General features: G+C 39.8%; 1 protein-coding gene across 2 annotated transcripts in view; it reads left to right on the top strand.

Moving 5' to 3' along the window:
• Positions 1-1,578: 1,578 nt before the first annotated feature.
• Positions 1,579-21,707, top strand: part of LOC108107041 (transcription factor hamlet) — a 30,152-nt gene continuing 10,023 nt past the window's right edge. The window contains exons 1-4 of one of the 2 annotated variants that reach the window (XM_017214401.2): positions 1,579-2,294; positions 14,434-14,951; positions 18,163-18,294; positions 18,389-18,614. In XM_017214401.2, the coding sequence (XP_017069890.2) occupies positions 2,234-2,294; positions 14,434-14,951; positions 18,163-18,294; positions 18,389-18,614 (937 nt within the window). In that variant the 5' untranslated portion in view covers positions 1,579-2,233. Of the gene's footprint in view, positions 2,295-11,916; positions 12,201-14,433; positions 14,952-18,162; positions 18,295-18,388; positions 18,615-21,707 lie in introns of those variants that run through there. The other variant, XM_017214402.2, reaches the window with a different exon arrangement.

Below are 21,707 nucleotides of genomic sequence, written 5' to 3'. Positions count from 1 at the left end.
GACTTACTTTTATTACGGCTCTGCCACCCACCCGATCTGCCTATTCACCTCTCAATCATTTTTTTTTTAGGATGTTTCTCTTTCTTCTCGGGTAGCTCCTTCTCTTTCGGTTTAGCCTGCTCGCCTCTCGCTTGGTAATAACAAAAAAATGCCAGCAATGCGCTGGAATTGGAACGCAACTAAAGCCAGAAATATTATTATCCAGACTGGCCAGGGGCGTTGGGTGAAGAGTGAGTGAGAGCGGTGGGGTTTGGCAAGGGGGTGGCTCTCTTCTAGCATGAATAATTAATGCAAGCGAAATATTGATTGCATGTACTTGAAAAGAGTTCCAGACGACGACGTCAGACGTCCGACATTGTCGGGCCTATATGACAAACGACTGACACGCGGACTGAGCAGGCGACAAATCTACACTCCCCATCCACCTACACCACCCCCTATGTGACAGGACACACCCTCCTCCCCCCCCCGTCAGTAGTGCCTTTTGCCTGCCCATTGGTCAGAGGGTGGTCCTGTTGTCAAGGGGGGTAATGGAGTGGGTGTTGCATATATTTTCCCAGTGGGTGATAAAGAAGGTTAAAGGAGGGTTTCTGGAGGGGTTAAGAAGGGGTCACAAAGCAGCTAGGACCTAGGCCCGAAACTTGGCATGTGCACGGCCTGTTGGGCTTTAATAACAGCCATATAGATAGATGGCCAAGATAGCAAGGTTAGCGACTTTTCTCTGACTTCCAGAGGGAAATTGCAAAAAAGGCTGCTTGGGCAAGACTTAAGGATCAACAATATTCGGAAATCAGAGAAATAAAGTAATCCAAAGGAATAAGAAAGGAATATAGGTTTAGGGTAAGTCAAAGGGATAAGTTAAAGGGTTGATTTGTTAAGAAAATCTTGAGAAATATCTCATTTAATCTCTAATTTGATATGTTATTAATATATATTTAATAATAAAAACATCTTCATTCTTAACACTGGGTAGATTTTTGGGAATCATACTGTTATTTTTTATAGCTCCCAGCCAATGAGGTTTTCACCTGCCTCCCACTCTTTTTTGGCCAGGTGAAAGCCCATTGGATGGGCAATCGTCGAGGTCTCATTTGGCGGCCTGGGGAGACCCTTGTCTCTCTCTTCAGCAGAGCGGGGAATCTTGCGTGACTTCATTTGCATGAATTACGTTGCGTTTTTCGTGCCTTGCCGTTAGTGTCCTTTGGCTGCCCGCACTCACACACTCGCAACTGAAACACCTGAAATTACCACTACCACGGCGAGCACGTGCCTGTGTGGTTGGCTGGTGGTGCGACGGAGTTTCGGGAGCTCCACCCGTTCCTTCATAATTGCCACCGCGATAGTCAGTCTCCTTTATTCCTTGCCTTGGCGGGTTTTCCTTACTTCTTTTTTGGCTTGGTATGGAAAATAGCAAACGGTAGAATGGTGGAAAAGCTGGGGGAGTGGAATAAAAAAAAGTGAAAAAAAAGAAACTATAGCGCATAGACGAAATAGTCGACGTTCTCTGCTCCGCTCACTTTATTTTCCGTTTTCAGTTTTCCGCTTCTGTTCTCTGTTTTCTGCCTCGAGTTCCGTCGTCAGTCGCTTTCGAGGAGCTTTGTGGGGCAGGTGTGTTCAGGTGGTTTTTGCTCTCCAAGTTCCACCGGTTCCAGCTCCAGTTCCATTTTTCGCATTTTGCATTTCGCATTTCCCAACTGTGTGTGCCTTAAACTGTTTTTCCACAACAACTCGCACTCAAACTCGTACCACAACAACAGCGCCTTTTTTCCGTCGGTTTTGTTGGGTTTTTCTCCGAGATTTTTCCACTACCCACTACTAACTGACTTTTCGAGACGCGTGTGCAACAAGCAAAATAATAAAAAAAAAAAAAAGAACAAACAACAAAAAAGGCAGACATTGGCAAGATTTTTTGCTGGCTTGGCCACAAATTTATAAACACCAACCCCAAGCCCACGTCGAGATTTTATGCAAATGCAATTGTGTCGGTTGTCCACCCCGGAAAAACTTGTGTTCTTGATTTGCAAAAGTGATTTCTAATTGTTTCGACTTCTTGGTTTAACTTGCTACTGAACAAAAAAGGTCGGAAAAGTGAGTGAAACAGAGAGAAAGTAAAGAGGGAGAAAAAGCATAGCGGAGTATGTCAATGTCATTGGCCCGAGTGCATTTGCATTGGTAAAGGATTTTCACCTGAGTCTTTGATTTCTGGCCATGGATATAAAGATAGTCTAGTTTAATGACGTCACTCTTGGAGATTATCATGCGATCGAAAGCGATTGCCAGGAAATTCAATCAGGGTGAGTATGTCTTCTTAACCGAAAGATTTTAAAGGTTTTCAAGGAAAGACGATCGAATCTGAAAAGGTTTTGATAACCTAACTGGATTTTTTTATATAAAATTATGCAATCTTTTAAATATATTTCTCATTAAATCAAATAGTCATTTATGAGTAATCACTTCTTCTCAAGAAATACAATGCGACACTTTAATTATCCCAATGAGACCCATTCCAAAAAGACCAAGAAGTAAATTAACCATAGTTTCTTTTCAAAGTAAATATAAAAATTTCAATCATATATTCTTTATTTCTGATTTGATAATAAGCGAAAAAATGTGGTTATTACTCCTTGTAGAATAAAGATATACCATATATGCATGCTGTTACGTTCAGAACTCAGAAAATGTTTATCATAACCCTTTGGGGAACATAAAAAGGGAAGTAAGAACTGCAGTTATGGCAATCCCCAGAGATTTAATCTTTTACGAAGCGAGAACCCCGTCTCAGAGTAAGACGTTGACTTTTATTGGAATATTCTGACTCGCGGCTATGCTGGTACACTTTAATTAATCTTGAAATATATATCAGACATCTGTTTCAATTAGGCAAGTTGCTTTTCGGATTGTGTATTTTATTCTTTATTTTTATACGCTTTCCTTTAAGATTCAGATAAGGCGATTTTTTGGAAACGGAATGTTTTGAGGACAAGAGTTAGTAGGTTGAAAATCTGAGTCTGAGTCTCAGTTTTTGAGTCTGACATTGAAAAAGTGTGGTACTCGATTAGAATGTTAAGCAAATGATAGATTACGAAACATTTAGCTAGAAAACAGAAGATTGTTAAAATTACTCACTGAAAACTGCCGGAACTTTTGATTAGCTTATTCTCGTTATATGTTCGCCGGATTTCCTAATGCAATTTACAATATCGTCATTTGCTCGTCGCATTAAAATATAAATGATTCAAAGATTGCACTTGAACGTCAATAAATCTTCAATTCCTGAGGCGATCATAGTGTTTATAATTTATACTCTTAACTATGTCAAACGAAATGGAATTGATATTCCTTGAAAATTATAAAAATAATAAATACACTTTTTAAAAGTTTATAGTCATTTTTTCGCAGTGTACATAGCCAAAAATTAAATGGAATTCCAAGCTTCGTTCTCCTTCTTCAAAATATGTAGATTTCTATTTAATTCCTGCTGACATATTTATGGCAAACTTCATGTTACTCGGATAAATGTAGAAAAATGTGTTTATGAGTAAGATTTGATAAGATCTGAACATAGAGTTAGCAGATTCCGGTGCAAAGTACATAGCGAGATATATGATGATTTCATATAAGAATAGCATTTGTATTTTTTATTTATTGAACAGACATTTAATATTATACGCATAATCCCATCACTATCTAAAACTAGTTCCCAAAAAACCACTTGCCAAAAACCCCTCAAAAATACAAAAAATGCTAATCTATAAACGATAGCCTAAAGTTCCTGGCAATCGTGACCATCATATCATCATCATCATGAGCACTGCCATGATCACTACTTTCCATCACTATCGACTGGCTACTCAGTCGGTTGGTGTCGCCTGTGGTCGATGGTAAAATCCTTATCGATACCGAGTATCAGCACTTTTATGACCTGTGAATCGATTGTATTAAGAGCTATTAAAATATTTTCTAAAACCTGCTATCATATCATTCAATTAGGCAAGAAACAGCTATATATAGGATCATAAAACATAACATTCGGTGTCGCCTGATAATGGAAGACTCAAACACCAATCACCTCTATACTGTTGTTCTTTCTCAACCACATTAAGGCGTCATAAATACATCAAAATAAAAGTGTCGCACTCGTTGAATTTACAGCTCGTGAGTGGATAATGGGAGGAGACTCGACTCGAATTGGGCGTCTTAAATTCGGGAATAAACTTGGTCAGATCGCCGGTGCTAGATACAATTTGCAGTAGACAAAAGTTTCTACCACAACCCAAAAAAAAGTTCCTTTCGCTCCAGGCAGAGCCAGAGAGATAAACGCCAGATAAGCATTGGGATCAAGATTATGCGACTGGTGTTCGTGTACTGGGTTATCAGTGGGACACGTTTTATGGCCGGTGCTATTGGATACTCTATAAAGCAGTTATTTATGAAGTTCCCCCACAGCTACTTGACTTTTGTTTTCATCTTTCCTTAGAGTGACTGGCCAATGTCTTTCTGCCAAAAGTGGGTTAACCCATTTTTATTAAGAGTATTCTCACTGTAAGTCTTGGTATTGTAATTTTTAATAATTATCTTTGATAATTTACTAATGCTACGTGAGCTTAACTATTTTTCGGGTTAGTATTCTTTTAATATAACATATAATATGTAAAAGAAAAACTATTGGCTTGACTACTCTTAAAAGTCTTAAAAAAGTTTTAATATGCAAGATTTGCACATTAAATTATAGGTTAATCAAAAACCTCCCACTGCTGCTACTATAGAAATATGGGTTAAGCACACATGGAAATCGCTCCTCAAAAAGAGAGAATCTATGTTTGTACTTCCTGATGATATCATCTATCGGAGCGCACGTCTCACTTCGGTTTTATTGTGCACTTGTGCGGTCTTGCTTCTCCTTCAATAATTTGTTCTTTTTTGATTGCGTTGCTTCATCGCAGAAGAACGAAAAATATCATCGAGAGTGGAGTGCTAGAGGGTTAAGAAGGGGGCGGGGATATGGCGCATGCATCGCACCTGATATTTTTATGGATTTACAACACCCGAATTATTCTTCCAATTTCGACAATTTATTGCCGAATACACACTTTTGACATTTATTTGCTCGTTTCAATACCCAACGATTCGATTCCGTTTCGGACTCAACACATTTCGACGTTTTACTGTCCGAAAGCAAAAGTGTTTCTTGTCGCCTCTATTGCACACAGTCCAACCTTGTTGTCTAGATAGAAGCCGGCCGATGATAGCCCTGGGCAGACCCTGCGTATACGTTATATGGCCGAAGACAAGGGGGCTTTTGAATGAGGCGTAGTTCAGTATAAAAGGCCGAAGAGGGGGCTGGTGTTTTTATATTGCCAATATGTATTCCGTTTTGTTATTGAATCTTGAGTTTTCAATATAAATATAGAACTTTTTTGATAAAGGATTATATCGTAGAGTCTTCGGTTTATCAAGTCTTTCTGGTACTTTTAGTATCAGTTACGTTGGTGCTATACTTTTCTATATATCCCTTATAAAACGACTTCTCTAAATATCCAATTTATCTGAACGACCTAGTCCCAGCATTGTCTTTTGTTTACAACATTACGTCAAGGCTTTTGTTTTTAGATAAATGACACTGGACTACGCCTAGTGGAGATTGTTTATTTAGATGACGAATTAAGTGGAAACCGAGTGGCGTGTGTATGGGAATATGGATCCCCTATTCTACAGGGTATGTGGGCATGGTATGGTATATGAGTGGGCCTTGTTTTATCGGCGTAACTGTCAGTGTCTTGTCACAGGTCTATTGTTTATGAGCGCGGACCTTCTCCCACTGCATTGTTTATGTTTCGGTATAGAATACGAGCCTGCGGTTACTGATAGATAGTTCCGATATGCGGGAGGTACTGATACTGTATTGTATAAATATAAATATGGGTTAAGAAAGGGGAGTACTCACGTAGGCTATCTTAAAATGAAATGAATAGAACCTTTTCCTGGTATTTACTGTTATTCTGCTAAAAATGTATTTTTCCCACTAAAATTAGAAATATTGGTTTAATTATTTTTTACCTCTAACATTTTACTTATGATTAGAAATCATCACTTACTTTATTATTTATAGGGCATACCGTCAAAGTTCAATTAGGCTTAGATCATATTTATGCCATTGTTGTTAACTAATAATCAAGTTTATATTGGCTTTGAAAGACAGTTATAAAGATAGGGCCTATCGCTTCGATTTCATTCATATATCCGAGGTGGCTAACAGCTCAGTATACCACCAACCCATTCAACCCCCTTTCCGCTCCAATTTTTCTCACAGTGCTGATTCTATTTCGCTTTTTTCCTGTTCCATAAATTGTTTTTAAGTTAGTAAATAGATAGATAGTAAATAGACTCCAGATATCAGTCGCGGGGTGCATAGTACACATGAGGGCCCCATCACAGATACTAACTACACGAGCTAGTATTATATTTTTTCGATCAAGTGCTCGGAAAAACTTGTCGGCCTGACACGATCAGAAACACGATCCTCCGACACGAAGCTTATAAAAGTACGTTTATTTATCAGTAAGGTTTTTCGGATTTTGGAGGTCTCTCCTCAGATTCCGACTCACTTGTAGATGTTTCTTCTATACACTTAATGGTCTGTGTCCCCCGGCTCGCTCTTTCTTTCCGATTCTCTTCGGAATTCTCTGAATGTGCCTGCTTAGCACCAACTAACGAGAAAGGCACTTAATTGTTGAACGGCCAGCTTCGGGCTTAGTTTATCACATTTTTTACTGGTCCGCGGTGTTCGAGTTTATAGCGTCGGCAAAATGGAAAAAGATAGTCCTCGAGTTCGATTGATAAATGAGAAGAAACTACAGAATCACAAATAAATAAACAATATTCTCACGCTAATTAAAAAGTGTAGTGCGAAAAAGATTTAATTGAAAATTCGGGCAAAAAACCAAGAAAATCCCAAGGAAAACGGCGTGACAAAGGGTTACATGTGAGTGACATTTTCCAATTAATTGTGCATCTTTTGAGGTCAGCAGTGTATCTGATCTGTGAACAAAACCACCCTGCAATTGAAGATCCTGGCAGATGTGATTTTTGTTGAAAGTGTGCTACGACAGGAAGCAGAGGGTATCTGCTCCTTCTACTACCGTTTCCGTTGCACATTGCAAATTGCACTTTGGTAGACTCGATTTGAGGGCGCGTGCTGCACGGATGGGTTTGAATCTCGATCTGATTTCGAGTTTGCAGCTTTGGCTCGTATTAAGTTACGATCTCTGCGTTCACGCCTCCTCGTCCTTCTCTTCCCTCTCCTCTTTTGGCTCGATCTTCAACGGCACTCTTAACGGTTTGACCTTGCCATAATTATAGTCCTGACCCCAGTCGTCTGTCTCGCGGATTTTGACTTGAGAACTTGCCCTGCTTCACTTTTTCTTCGGGGTCCTTTTCGGCAGAGAAGAGCGACTTCCGCTCCGCCTCGAATCCCGAACAATGGAACAGCAGTCCTCGCAATAGCAATCAGAATCGAAATCGGCATCGGAATGGGAATAGGCATCGCTATAGCAATTGTGGTGAGTCCTGGCCTGTCAATGAGACACACATACCATCGAAGTTGCCAGGTTTACAAGATCAGCAGAGTTTTATATACAAATTTAAACAGTAGAGGGTAAAATATTAATTAAATTTGTTGAGCAGTATAATAGATTTTAAATGCTCTACCCTTACAAAATGAGTTTTATATACAAATTTAAACAGTAGAGGGTAAAATATTAATTAAATTTGTTGAGCAGTATAATAGATTTTAAATGCTCTACCCTTACAAAATGTGTTTATTTTAGGGAAAAAGAGTAAAAAATATAAATTTAAATTCGAAATCTGCATAAAATTTAAACTCAGAAAGATATTTTATAGTATTTTGTGAAAAGTACCTTTACTTTACAACATACGACCTCCTTTTTTGCAATAGAACTAATATTCTGTCCTCGATTGTTTAAGTAGCACATGCATGTCAGGAGCATGCCTTGGTTGTGTTATGCCTAAAGAAGGGCATTCCTACACATTCGGTCCTTCACTCAAGATTCGAACAATGGTAGCGATATGTGGACCGAGACGACTTTTGATTCCTTCAAGAACTTTATTTCCCTGCACTCTGCAGCTTGTAAAAGCCATTCACAAAAGCCGGGGCAAGTCCTTTGTCCCGGCGCAGACAGTCAGAGTCAAAGATCAGCCATCCAGCTGAGTTAATTACAGCCGACAGAACTTCCACAGAGACAAACCGGAGTCACTGACTCTGAATGGAACTCACATGGAGTCCTTTTTTGCCCGAAAGGAAGTCTCCCAGCCTCGGGATATTCAGTTGATCTTAAAAGCAGTTTTCGTTTCATTTTTTTGGCGCGTTAAAATTCAAATTTCAGCTGGGATTTAAAGGGTTTCAGTTTTTTAAGATAGAACATTTAATGGAGAGCTGCATGATGTATTTACTGAATGGCAAAGTTGTATATTATTATCCCACTACGTCTTTCAATTTGTATTTCGTATGTGATATTATTCAATCTGTTTTGTTTTATCTTCCATGCAAGTTCAAAATACGAGTATGGCTTCAAATGTATTCTTGGGACTGATATATGCATCTGCCCTGCTTTTTGATCTTCTTTTTATTTATTCCATCCGTTCGAGACGTCATAAGCCATAAATATAATTTTAACTCTTCCACCACAATGCATCGCAATCCTTTAATTGAAATTTTATCACCTTTTAGCGACTGTCAGTGGATTGTCTGATCTGACCTGATTATTCATGGTTATGCAGGGCTCCGCCCCATATAAAACTATTGACGTTTTTCCAAAAGGCGTGTTGGCTAATGAATTATGGCCTATCATATGCGGAACAAGCCACCGACAAAGCAAAGCAAACGAAACCAGAGCGAAATGCAAATAAAGATACATCCTTTTTTGTATCTTTTGGGTCTTCGCGTGTGTTAAATTATGTGACAGCGGTGTGGAAGGAGGGGTGACTCGTTGTCGATTATGTTGTTTTAATTTAACGCTATTAGCAGTCCAAAGTCAGGGACCTTTTCAACCCTTAAGCACCCCTTCTTTTTATACTGCCGTGACATTCTACCAATATTTCACCCGTATGTTGTGAGCTCCTAATTGAGTGCTGCTGTTTGACAAACGCAAATACAGATACCGATACACGTTGAGATACAGATATATTGAAATTTGTGTACTTTATGGGCGCCCTTTTTAGCACCTCCTCGCTGCGAAATTGGAAAGACCATGCTTTTCTGACTCTCAAGTGATCATGCAAATAAATAACAAGTGAAGGAATTTATGACCCAATTCACAATGAAAATGATTCATGGGAAATTTTCGGGGTTTATGCATATCTCAGCGATCTGGATTGTTTCTTGAAGGTTTAAAAGGAAACACGCAAAAAGTTAAGATTAAACTGAAAACAAATTAGTTTTTGACAATTTTATCAGTAATTTTATTTCATCTAACAAGCTTGGCCTTTTTACGCAATAAAATTTGTTTCAAATCGTATGTATTTTTTTGCGTCGAGAGAACTTCAAGATAAGACATTTTTTTTTTGATAAAAAATAAATCCCGTAATATTTATAAGTCATCTTGTTTATAAATAATATTCTATTTAATAAGTTCTTTATTTAGAACGAATATAAAATATTATGATAATGTGACATGATTTTGACGCGTGCTGGCTTCAAAAGATAAATTCTTGTATTGAATAATAATATTGCTTTGCAATGCTCTTAGCACCGCTGATAACGCTGGTAACATGGAAATTTTTATACTTTACATGGATCACAGATAGGACAAAAATATATGTTAGTTATCATAATTCACGTCACAAGAAATATAAGAAATATTTTTCTTGATCACACATTTATCTTACCACAATTCCTTCTTTCTTATTGAGAAGAAAAAAAATTATTCTTTTTATAGAAAGGTGATTGCAATACTGACTAAGTATCTTTACTGACGCAAGTTGAAGCTGAGAAATTGCATATTTCCAATCCCCATGTTTAAATGATAATGATTGGTAATAGCCTTATAAGATAATTATGAGCCCCATTAAATAGGTTTTAATAAATAACTGTAGTTTCCTTAGTTTCCCCTGAAAAGCTCCACTTAATGCCCAGTCATCAAAATCCCCCTTCTCATCAGTATAATTTACCACCCACTTAATTTAAGCCAAAACCTAACAAAAAAATCCCTTTAGCCAGCGAAAGGCGAAAAAGTTTAACGACAGATACAAAATTAAGTTGCAAACAAAAGGCCAAAAAGCCCATGTACTTGTCACCCCCAACTACCAGCCGAAAAAGTCCCAGGTTTGTTGTTCTTTGAACAGGGAAAAAGAGCAACCAGAAGGAAAAGCGTGGGGGAAAGTCGAGGAAATCAGCCCGGCACACTTTGCCTTTTCAGCCGCAGGCTAAAAGTCGTCGTCGCTTTCAATTATAGCCGTGAGTTTTCTCTGTCCGGCTAACATACACATGTACACATATACAGTTGGCAGGAAGCCATAAACACAGATACAGCAAGGCAGAAACATACATATGTATGGGTGGCCAGTCTACACCCACACACAGCCATTAGCTTAATGTGTGCTTATTGCGCACGCTTTGGAACAGACGCAGGTTGATTTAGGGGGCAAAACTGGGGGTGTGAGTTGGGAAAAGCCCGCAAAGCTAACGAAAACCATAAACCCCAAACCGAAAACCCAAAACCCCCCAAAAATGGATGCTAAGGATATGGCAACCGCAACTTGCCACTTTGTCTGCCCGAGGGAAGGGCTGGGGTTGGGGTTGGGTTTCAAATAAAAGCTGAGGGGATGGAAAATCAGTGGGTGGCTGGCTGTGGGTGGTGTCTGGGCCAACCGCAAACAAACAAACACAAGAGCGCAACAGGGACAGAGACACAACCAGCAGTCAGAAAAAGAGAGCAACACAGCATCTGTATCTGTAGCTCTATCTGTATCTGTATCTGCAGTTGCATTTGTATCTGTTTCTGCTTCGGCCTCTGTAACCATATCTCCATTTCGGTATATAGATACATTTTATATATAGAACCCAGTACGTATAGCCGAGTGCATAATGAATGCGAAGATGTGCCCGCCCTATTATCCTGACTCCTCCCTCAACTCGAGCTGGCTGTCTGTGTATCTCAAAGATACATAGCCGCATTCTGATAGGAAAAATCGAGGGGTAAATAAGGGCATCTCTCTCTGTTGCTCAGTCTCTGTCTCTGTCTCTTTGGCAAATCTCCCTCTGTTATCCTTTCTGTGGCCACTGGCACTAAGGATTCGAATCAGAATCACCAACTTTCAGATAATAATAATGACTGCAAACTGACACAGATTTCAAGGGGCAAGAACGAGAGGTGTTCTCGCCGAGAAAGAGAGAGAAACATTCCCACAAAAAGAGAGAGAATGAGAGAGCGCAGGCTAAAGATACATATATAAACCCACTGAAAGATACAGAGGCTGTGCTCTCTCTCTTTCCTTGGGTTTATTTAGCTCTCCAGTTTCATCCCCTAGACTTTTGGTTGTTGGGAAAGATAGCCAGGACATCGGGGCGATGCGATCCTTTTGGGAGATGAGATGAGATTTTTACGGAGATGGGAGAGAAGCGGAAGGGAAACAACCACCATGGCGAATGGGACAGCCAACCAGCCGCCCGAAAAATTCCCATTCAAACCGAGAATCCGGCAATCCGAGAATCCTCATCGCCTCCAGACAATTCAGTTCGTTGCTGAGCGTGCTGGCAATCGGAATCGGAAAATCACACTCGCTTTTTCGCTGTCGCCGTCTGCATTCTCAGTTACCATAGCCATCGCCGTCGTCGTCGACGTCGACGTCGCTGCCGTGCCATAGAATTTCTGTTTCTGGTCTTCATTTCTACATATATATATATAATTTTTTTGCGCTATCGCCGCTTCTTTTGCCGACTGGCTGGCAGCAGTCTTGCGAAGACAACCGGCAGATAGAGACGACACCTCATCAAAGTTATCCGTCGTTTATAAAATCGTTAGAACCGGAGTTAAATTAAGCGACATCGAGCATACGCAGTGTTAGCCAACGGAAAATGTCGCATCGCGTGTTATGAAAATATTTACAACTGATCTGTTTATTGTGATAATTACAAGTAACGTTTGAAAGCAGAATCATGCTGTTCGATCGATATGTCATATCAGGTTGGTTCCAAGACGTGAATATAAACAAAAATGTAAAAATAAATAAATATAAACGGTATCTCGCGCTGTGGCTTACAGGGGAATCGGAGTTCTCTGAACTGAATCAGTTGGATTGAAAACAGTTTACAATGGGTTAGGCTTAAACAGAAGCCAAGTGAATCAATTTGAAAAAGTCTATTCATCAGTTAATCAATGTGTTTTAGTTTTGAAACATCAATGGGATAAGAATTTGTACGAAGATTTATCCATCAAGTGTTAAAAATAAATCAAATAGAGACTAATCTGGTCCTTGGAACGTACCGGATATTATAAGACCATTGAATGTGTTTTTTCAACATAATATATGTTTTTGAATAGAGTTTAATTCAGAGTGTTTGTTGGTTAACTGATTCAAAAGTAATCAAAAATGTTGCCCTCTTAATGGACGTGTTTATAATTATTTTCAAATTTTTTGCCCAAATATTTTCTTGGTTTCGACCTGCAATTTTACACATAAATTTATAATAAAATAGATGAATGTAGAAAACTATATAATGCAGAAGAATATATTTCAAATCCATATAGCATTCCACAATAACTATAAATAGTAGTCCATTCCTCATCTAGTCAAATAAATTTAGTAATAAAAGTCTTGTTAAAAACCAGCTACTAATAATGAGTATTACAAAACTCAAGTGCTTTCCAAATTAGCCAAAAACATTTTTCCCAAGAGCTCTGTCTACCAGGCCGCAAAAACAAAAACATCTTTTAATCTAGTTTCCTCCGTAAACTTTGTCGCAAACTTTTAATGGCCAAACTAAAACCGAAGTAAGCTCTAAGTAAACCCATTAAAATCGATCCCCACTTATCAAGCCACCCCACACACGAGCAATCAACCGTTTATGGCCAGTTTTATCAGCAGGCCAGTCCCAAATGTGATTACCTAAAACACAAATTAGCCGAAGGTTCTTCACCAAAAACACTTGCGCTTGGGCTAAAAAAAAAAAGGGAAAACTAAAGAAAACTAGAGTGATTACCAATTGGGTTGTCAAATAGAGCCGAGGATAAACGCGAGATGAGTGCACTTGAGGGCGGTCTTTGAAGTAGGCCACTTCAAAAAGATTTCGCTAAATGGTGTGAAGCCGTCAGCCGTCGGGGTTCGCGATCGAAGTCTAAGGATATTCTGGACAAACAGAGTGTGCCGAAGGATGTGCGAAATGCAGCAGGTTGTTCAGGGTGTTCGGGTCGAGAACTCTTAAACGCAATATTTGTTTGACCATTGTTTGCGCCTGCTTTGCGGTCTATTTATATGGCCGATACTTATCTGGTTCGGGGGTAATGTTACTGTTACTGTTACTGTTACCATACCATGATATTCGTTATCTTTCCAAGCGCTGTCATATTTTGTCTAACAGCTCAAATTACGATTTAGTTTCAAGTGTTCGAACAAGGCGGATGGACAAGACAAGAAACCAAACAGCAAACAACAACTAGTAGTTGGTCAAATATCAATAATCGTCGGGTAATTTGTGCGTGTATACTTAAGTTCCTAGCCCACCGATTATCTGTATTTAAAAGGAGTGCCTGTTCTTTTTCCAACTAACAACTATGGAATGCACTGCTGTATATAGTATGAGTGTATATCATTATCTATATAAAAGTGACTAGCTACCATCATTTCCCTGTTTTTATAATTTCCATTAGAAAACTACTTACCTTTGACTCTACTGTCAGTCTACGTTTGGGACAACCTAGTCTTGTCTTTCTATCTAGTCAGTCGGCAGACGACAATTGAGTCACATCAATCGGAAGTGAATACAAATCGAAGTTACTTAAATCGGAATTATTGTGTCAACAAAATAGTTGGAATATTTATCCACATTTATTGTTTGCCCAGCCTGCTTGGTTAAATTGGAATAATAGGCAAGGTAACGGATATGCCCTATCTATTGGTAAGGGTAGAGGGGCCAATAGAGACACCTGTCTTGACGAGAAGATAGTAGTAGTAGCCACATAGAGTGGCTGAATGATAGGCGCTGTGCATTGCCAAATCACACAGAGATACCTTTAAATGGAACCGGGCAACGATTGTCATCTCTCTTGAAGAGTCGTCTTTATCTATTTTATTTTGGGAGTGACTTGACAGCCAACAACTGATTAGGATTAGTGTTTTTTTGAGTGCTTGCGGTGCCAGCGGTCGGAAAAGTCATTTCTAATCGGTGTCTATTTCTTTTTCGATTCGTTTCCTAAACAGGCTCCAGCGGCGACGACTTCGATCCAAGTGCGAGTGTTGTGCGTCATCATCATCACCTCCATCATCTGGATCTAAGTGCCAGGAGTCAGGCCTTTAATCCCCTGCCTGAATCTATTGAGGATTCATTCGCCGCCCGCCATCGTTTGCCACAACAGGAGCCCATTGAAGGATCTCCGACGAGGCGGGATCATCTTGATCTTCAGGATCAGGAGCTCCTGCATCATCCCAATCATCTTCAGCAGCAGCATCAGCGTCAACAGCCTCCGCCTCCCACGTTGCCACTGTCATTGGAGACCTCTCCCTCCGCCGTCGACGGTATGGAGGCCTTCTTCAAGGATCGCGTCCAGGCGGAGCACATCCTGCAGGAATGGGCGCGAAGGCGCGAACCCGTCTGTGATCTGGACATCCGTGATAGCGGTGGCGTCTATGCCAAGACGTCGCTTCAGAGGGGCACCCGCTACGGACCCTTCCCCATGAAACTCAGCCACCAGCCCAAAGACCCGCAGCTGGCATGGAAGGTAAGTCTTTTTTTACAAGATAACATTATATATATATTAATCTAAAACTCGTATAAAATTCTCATATTTCCACCCAAAAAAGTCGTTAGTTTCAACCACAAATATTTTCCCAAACAATCAGTGGGCTTAAATCCCTTAGCAGATATCCGAAAATATATCAAAAATATATTACCAAAACGGACCTTAAGCCTTTCACATGTGTGCGCATTTTGGCAATCTCAAATTTCCGCCTTTTTTTCCGGTGGTCGGGAAATTTAATCCCATCAGATCCGTACCAATTTTTATGTGCGAAAATTGCAACCGAATTGAGTCATCCCATTTTTTTTTGGGTGCTTTTCGCAGGGAAAATCAAACGATTGGAAAGAGATTTGATTAGAGCTCTACCTCGAGGGTATCAATTGTCAGTCAAATGTGCCTAATCCCTGGCCAGAGCTAATTTACCTTCGACGGAGTGGAAAACCAGGCCGAAAATCCACAAAGTGCACCCCAAATGAGGCTTAAGTCGAGGCCGGCTGATGATTCCAATTAGGGAACGAGGATCGGATCCGCAGGCTGAACCCTTCGATCGGTTGTCAGTCAGTCAGTCAACTGACACTTTCCCTCCCTCCTTCCTCCATCCAAACACTTTCCTTCTTCGGGGACACACAGACAATCCAATCAAATTATCGCGCCTCGTCCTGTTGACAATTCGCACACGAGAAGAGATCCCAACTTTTTACCTACACAACTCAGGTATTGCTACAAAAATATTGTTTCTGCCACTCGAGCGAAAATTGCAAAAATAACAGAGCACAGATCCCTTTTGCTACTGATTTTGCGTCCGTCCTTTTATTCCTGGATGATCCTCAAATCAAGCGCACTTTTATCGTTCACATTTCCGTTTTGACAGATACATTGGCCGTATCTTTACCTATCTGGCACCGTTTCCCTGGTTGATCCTCCTGGAGGATCTGGATCTGATCTGGCAATTCGAAGCCAGTTCTCTTGCCAGAGGACGAACGAACCCAACACTTTGAGATTATCTCTGGCGCGTAAATATTTTCCCTGCCCATTGACTGTTTCGTGTTTTTGTGCTGCGAGTTTGTGGCCTCCTTTTTAATAATAAAGTTATGAATAGGCAAGGACATGTGTGATGATGTCTGTCCGGGGATTATCGGCGGACAAAACAAGCAACTGGAACTGTTTGCCAAACTGTCACGGCAATTCCTAGCCATGTATGATGTGGGCATATCCCAATGATCTTATCACTTTTTAGTGGCTGCATCGGATTGCAGTTTCCGTTGGTGTTGTAAATAACCAGGGAAAATCGAAGAAGTTTTCTAAAAAGATTTTTATGATTACCTGAATTATCTTAGGACTTAGTTCTTTGCTTTACAAAAGTAAAATATGCTTTAAAAAGACATTTAAGATTACCCCAAAGAAATGATGGCTCTTGAAGTACCGGACTTTGTATTTAAATGAATCAATAAAAAATCAACTCGTGCAGGAGTCCCACTTATGTGACTTGAAGCATGAAAACAGTTGCTAATCACCGAACACAGAACATTTTCTGTTTGATTACTTCTTTGGAGTCATTAAGAGCGAAGATAAGATTTATCAAGCCAATAATTTCAGTCAATTAATAAGGGAAAAAACCATGAAATATGTATTTTTAGATGATGATTTATGTAACAGACGACTATCTAATAACTATTTCTTCTTTCATTTAAAAATGTTTTATAAAGAAATCGGCTGATTATAGGAATTCTGTAAAATCTTTTATTAATTTCTAAGCCTTTGATCGCCTTTACCTGGTATCTCCTCCTTCTTCTAATTACTGTAATTAGAGAAATCCCTCTTCAAAAATCTAAACCCTTCCAATTATACATTTTTGCAACTATAACTTGCGTTGGCCCTCCTGCGTATCAAAAACACAGACTGCAACCTACTTGTTTGGCAAACCACTCGAGGAAACCTCCCTCGTCCTGAAAACGTAAAGTTTTTATTTCATTTATACGCGCTTATAATTTTGTATTTATTTTATTTTTTTCTATTTTTGCTCTGCATATGCCGCGGGGCAGAAGAAGCCACTTGAGGCGTTGTTAACTTAATTTTTGGAGCGTGCACACATGGCTTTCTCTCTCTCTTTCTCTTTCTCTCCAGACTCTCCCACTCAACACACACACACTCACCGGAGCACACACACACATACCACTTCATCGCAAACTGTAAAATGCCGTTTTTCCAAATGAATTCATAGACAAGAGTTCGACGGCGGCGACTTGAACGTTGCGCATACGCAAAGTCATTCAGTCAACCGCAGCATTTGAGTTTCGGATTATGTTTTTTTTTTTTTGAGTTTTGTTTTTTTGGTTTTTCGATTTTAATTTGTGGTTGCTGCTGCTGCTGCAACCTCCAACTTTCGGCGTCGCAAAGTCTAAGGCAGTTTTCCCCATTTCCAGCCGCAAAAACAAAACAGAAAAAAAAGACTGCCGCAGCCGCCGTTAACGATTTGTTTAAATTATGCGTATTTCAGCTTGGCGCCGCTGCTTTTATTTTGTACACAAAAACTGTCGGCGGTTTTTGTTTAGTTTTTCTGTTGTTTTTCTTGGATTTTCGCACTGTTGCTGCAGTTTCCCAGTACTCTGTTAGTGACCTTGATGTTGTGGGCAGACTTGTGGGCGGCGTCTTGCTGGGTTCGCTTTTCATAAGAGTGCTTAAAGGGCCCTATTAATTGGCTAAGTAATAATATTGCGCTCTTAAGAAAGCTTATGGTGTAAGAAGGCACATTATGAATAATTTATAGTTTTCGTTTTTCATATAATATGTTTTTATTTTTTACCTAGATGGATCATATATAAAATAGGAATCGAAATTTTACCACAAATTAAGCACGATAAACAATTGCACTATAGTTTTTAATTTTAGATATTTTTTTAAATATTTTTTTAATTCCAAACCCATTAAAAACCCCATCTTACACCTTAAGTTTTAAATATCTACTTGGTACATGTATATTATACACACTATATAACACATTTGAGGTGTGTGCCTTGGCTTAGCAAAGACAAATTTGTACAAATAGCACAGTTATCAGGGTAAGACAACAGATGGCGCCAGCAGTTATCTTTAGAAATTGAATTCATTTTTTATAATTAAGTTTCAACATAAACGAAAAAAAAACCTAAAATAAATATATTTTAAATTAATTACCCTTATATTATATTTACAGGCCCGTGGTAGGCATTATAATGGTTGGCTAGAGCCCACAGAAGATGTGTCCACGTGGTTGAAAAAAATCCGAAACGTTCAGGACGATGGGGTTGGCGAGGCAAATTTACAGAGTTATATTAATGGAGGTTATGTGAGTATTAATTCCCCTTATCAAATACCCTTAGCACGTGCCACTCGATTTTTTTTACAATTTTTTACAATTATTTTCTCTTATTTTTTAATAGCTGTGGTACGAGACGAATCGGTATGTGAATGCTGGCAGTGAAATGGTCCTCGATGGGCGACCAAAAAGTCCTGTTCAATTAAATGAAAATTTTATGAACGGCGGTGAAGTCCTGGCAGCAGCTGCAGCAGCAGCCGCCGCAGCAGTGGCAGCAGCCTCCTCAGGACCCAAAAGCGGCGGAGGTGGCAGCTCCCTGCCCAGTGATGATCGCAGCGATCGTGATAATGGTGAGTGATATGTTTTATTTTTTTTTTAGCTTTTAAAATATGCATATTTATCATGGAATTTATTTACTTTTCCAATGATATATTATTCAATCTACAACTACATAATTAAGATATCATTCCCTACACCAATGGATATTCACCAGGACCCCTGACACAAAATCATACAATTCCTACTAAATTTGACATTAGAAGAGAATATAATGTATGTGTTATGTCCATGCTGGTGTGGCTAATAACTGCAGCTGTGTGGTGCTGTGGCAATTAACGCAACACAACGCAACCGCTGTGGGTCAGGTCAAAATCGGGGGTACAGAATCTATCAAAAATCCGGTGGCAATGCCCGTGACAGAGTTCCTGGCACGAGCGTCGGCCCTTTCTGATACAATCTGGGGAACAGGGAGAGAGAAAAGGAACAGGAACAGCTTATATGATGAGGGCTCACAGAATCGGAAGCAGTCTAACATCCCTTCTGTGATATTACCGAGCACCCTTTTTGCATCCCCTAAATGCGATCAATTTGTGCGCTGCGCATGCGCCCATGCAATATTCCAGCAACCGCACATGTTTTCATTTGTTATTAAAATGTTTGATAATTTCATTAGAGATCCATCAGCAAACAAAGGGTCCGAGATTGTGTCAGCGATATAGTGTATGTTGCTGACAGTCAAAATGGCACACGCTCAATTTAAGCCTAATCCTGCATCCCTCTGATGCTTTGAAACTGAAAACTGGGAAGCCGGGGCGTGTTTGATTATAAACATGTGGGATTTATGGACAGCTCATTTGGCGTTTCACACTCTTTTTTTCTGATTATCACGAATTTAAATCTCCAACGAATATGTTTTCGTTGTCGAGTCGGCTTTAAATTTGAATATGTAATCAACATAATGGTTAATTCCACATGCTTATCTGCCGGATCATATTTTCCATTACAATAGACTCGTATTTATTTTTAAGTTTTTCAATTAAAACCAAGCTGTCAAAGTTTCCGCGTAAGTCCTATTTTCCAAGCTTGCCATATTCAACCCGCTTTCCCATTTAAACAGGACACCTGTGACTTGACTTTTTAACGTATTTTCAGTCAACTTTTCTCGCAGTTCACGCGCTGTTGAACAGGGAAATTCCCTTTTCGTTTTTGGCAGAAGACAAGTCCCAGATGTCCTGGGCTTAAGGATATGCCAGCGAATGCCACCAGTGCAGCACGGGGGTGGCAACACGATCAAGGCTCCGTCCCGAAGTTCCGGAAAGGAAAAGGTGGCAAGGAGCGATCGAAAGTGTGTGGTTGAAACGGTAGCAAAAGATCGCTGAATTTTCAGTAGAGGGAGTTCTTAGTTTTGACCGTTACTTTTGTCGAGGAATATTTAATGAGTGCCTGGGCTGGGAATTTTACGTATTCAAGAGTTTTCAGTGAGGAAAATGCAAATATCAAGGGGTGAAACTGTTAGCCTGGGAAAGTTTTTGAAAAATTATACAAACTATTTAATTGCCTATAGCAAAAGTTAAACAATATATCTTTTAAATTTTATATAAATATTTCAAATTTTTGCCCTTTTCTAATTTAGCTAATTAACAATAATTAACAATTAGACAATAGCCCCAACTCCTGAGCAATGACATCTAACCATTCCTTCAATCACTCGATAAGCAACCAACCCACAAAGTTGTCAACTCAAAGCAAACTCCCTTCACCTTGACTCCACCTCGCCCCCAAAAGTCCAAAAAAACAGAACAGAAAAACCATTCCCCCAAAAAAACGAAACCGAGACAGTTTTTGAGATGGCTTTCGGCTTAAGTCGCGGCAACTCTTCAATCGACCAATCAAACAATGGAACAAACTATACACGAAGCACATTTAGATATGTTCGTCGTTTCGGCAACTGGCAACTGGCAACTGGCAACTGGCAACTGGCGACTGGCAGAACACACGCCACATAGACCAAGCCCATAAACGAGATCCTAACTAACTCTCAGTTAGATACGAAACAGAAACACAGACCTCCGCCGATTGACACTTTGTCGCCGGCAAAAGCTGATGGATGATTAATGAGCTAAAAAATAAAAATCGAAACGAGAAAAAAAAAAAAATTAAATAGAAGGCTCGTGTCGCGTCTTCGGCTAAATGATCATCGGGTGTCAATTTGGGCATCATTAGGAGTGCCACCTAACCCTTTTTTGTTTTTTATTTTTCATTTCGGTTGCTCCCAAATCGATTAGCAGGCGGATCTAACTTTGATTTTTTCCTCGTTCTTTTTTTTTTGCCTGAGCACAAGCTGTAAGGTGTAAATAATTCAATCAATCATTTGTCAACAGTTTCGGCTTCCGTTTAGCGAGATATAGCCTCCGATTCAGGGTCAGCCGGTGGCTTTTGGCAGCCAGAAGCAGATTCCGTGATATGTAATTGGCATGTCAAAGAGTTTCAGTCCGCCCCCTTCAGCATCCATCCCCTCTATCTGGTTAATCCACATCCTGAAGCCTTACAATGGATCTATTGAATTGTCAATTCTGCATTCGGCGAGTGTATCAATCTGTCAGATGAAAGGGGGAATCCAGCTGCTGGAAAGGAAGAGATTTGCAAAATGGCGAGATCTGGTGAAAGGCGTGAACGGATTGTTCAGGATTTCGGGGGAGATGATGACAAGGGGGCTGGGCAATGGCTAAACGATAAGGAATCGATGGGTGAACAGACAAAGCAGATGCTTTTGAGGAGGGGCAAATGAATCATTGGCTGTTTGATTAATTGATTGGGTGAAAGGTTATTAAAAAGGGTAATGTATGTTGATCCTAGGTTTATTGACATTCTAAACATTAAACAACAAATATATTAATAGAAGTATATAATAACAAAGTTTATAATTTAGTTCCTCTTTTAGTTCTTTTAACTACTTTCAAGACCAGCTGCTCTACTTATCTTCGAAGTTAGTTCCCAGGATTACTCCCTACTTAAAGCAACCCACCCAAACATAAGTTTTCCCAAACATTCTCAGGCTCAAGGAACCTACAACTACCCTCCCATTTGCCCACAACACCATATGTCGACCCACTCCCACTTCGACTCCTATGTGTCATCCCCACCCCCTAGGGATAGCTCCTACC

The sequence above is a fragment of the Drosophila eugracilis genome, unplaced genomic scaffold (assembly GCF_018153835.1).
Source record: "Drosophila eugracilis isolate 14026-0451.02 unplaced genomic scaffold, ASM1815383v1 contig_952, whole genome shotgun sequence".
Lineage (NCBI taxonomy): Eukaryota > Metazoa > Arthropoda > Insecta > Diptera > Drosophilidae > Drosophila > Drosophila eugracilis.
Note: the sequence above shows the minus strand (reverse complement) of the source record. Positions and strands in the feature narration are given on the sequence as shown.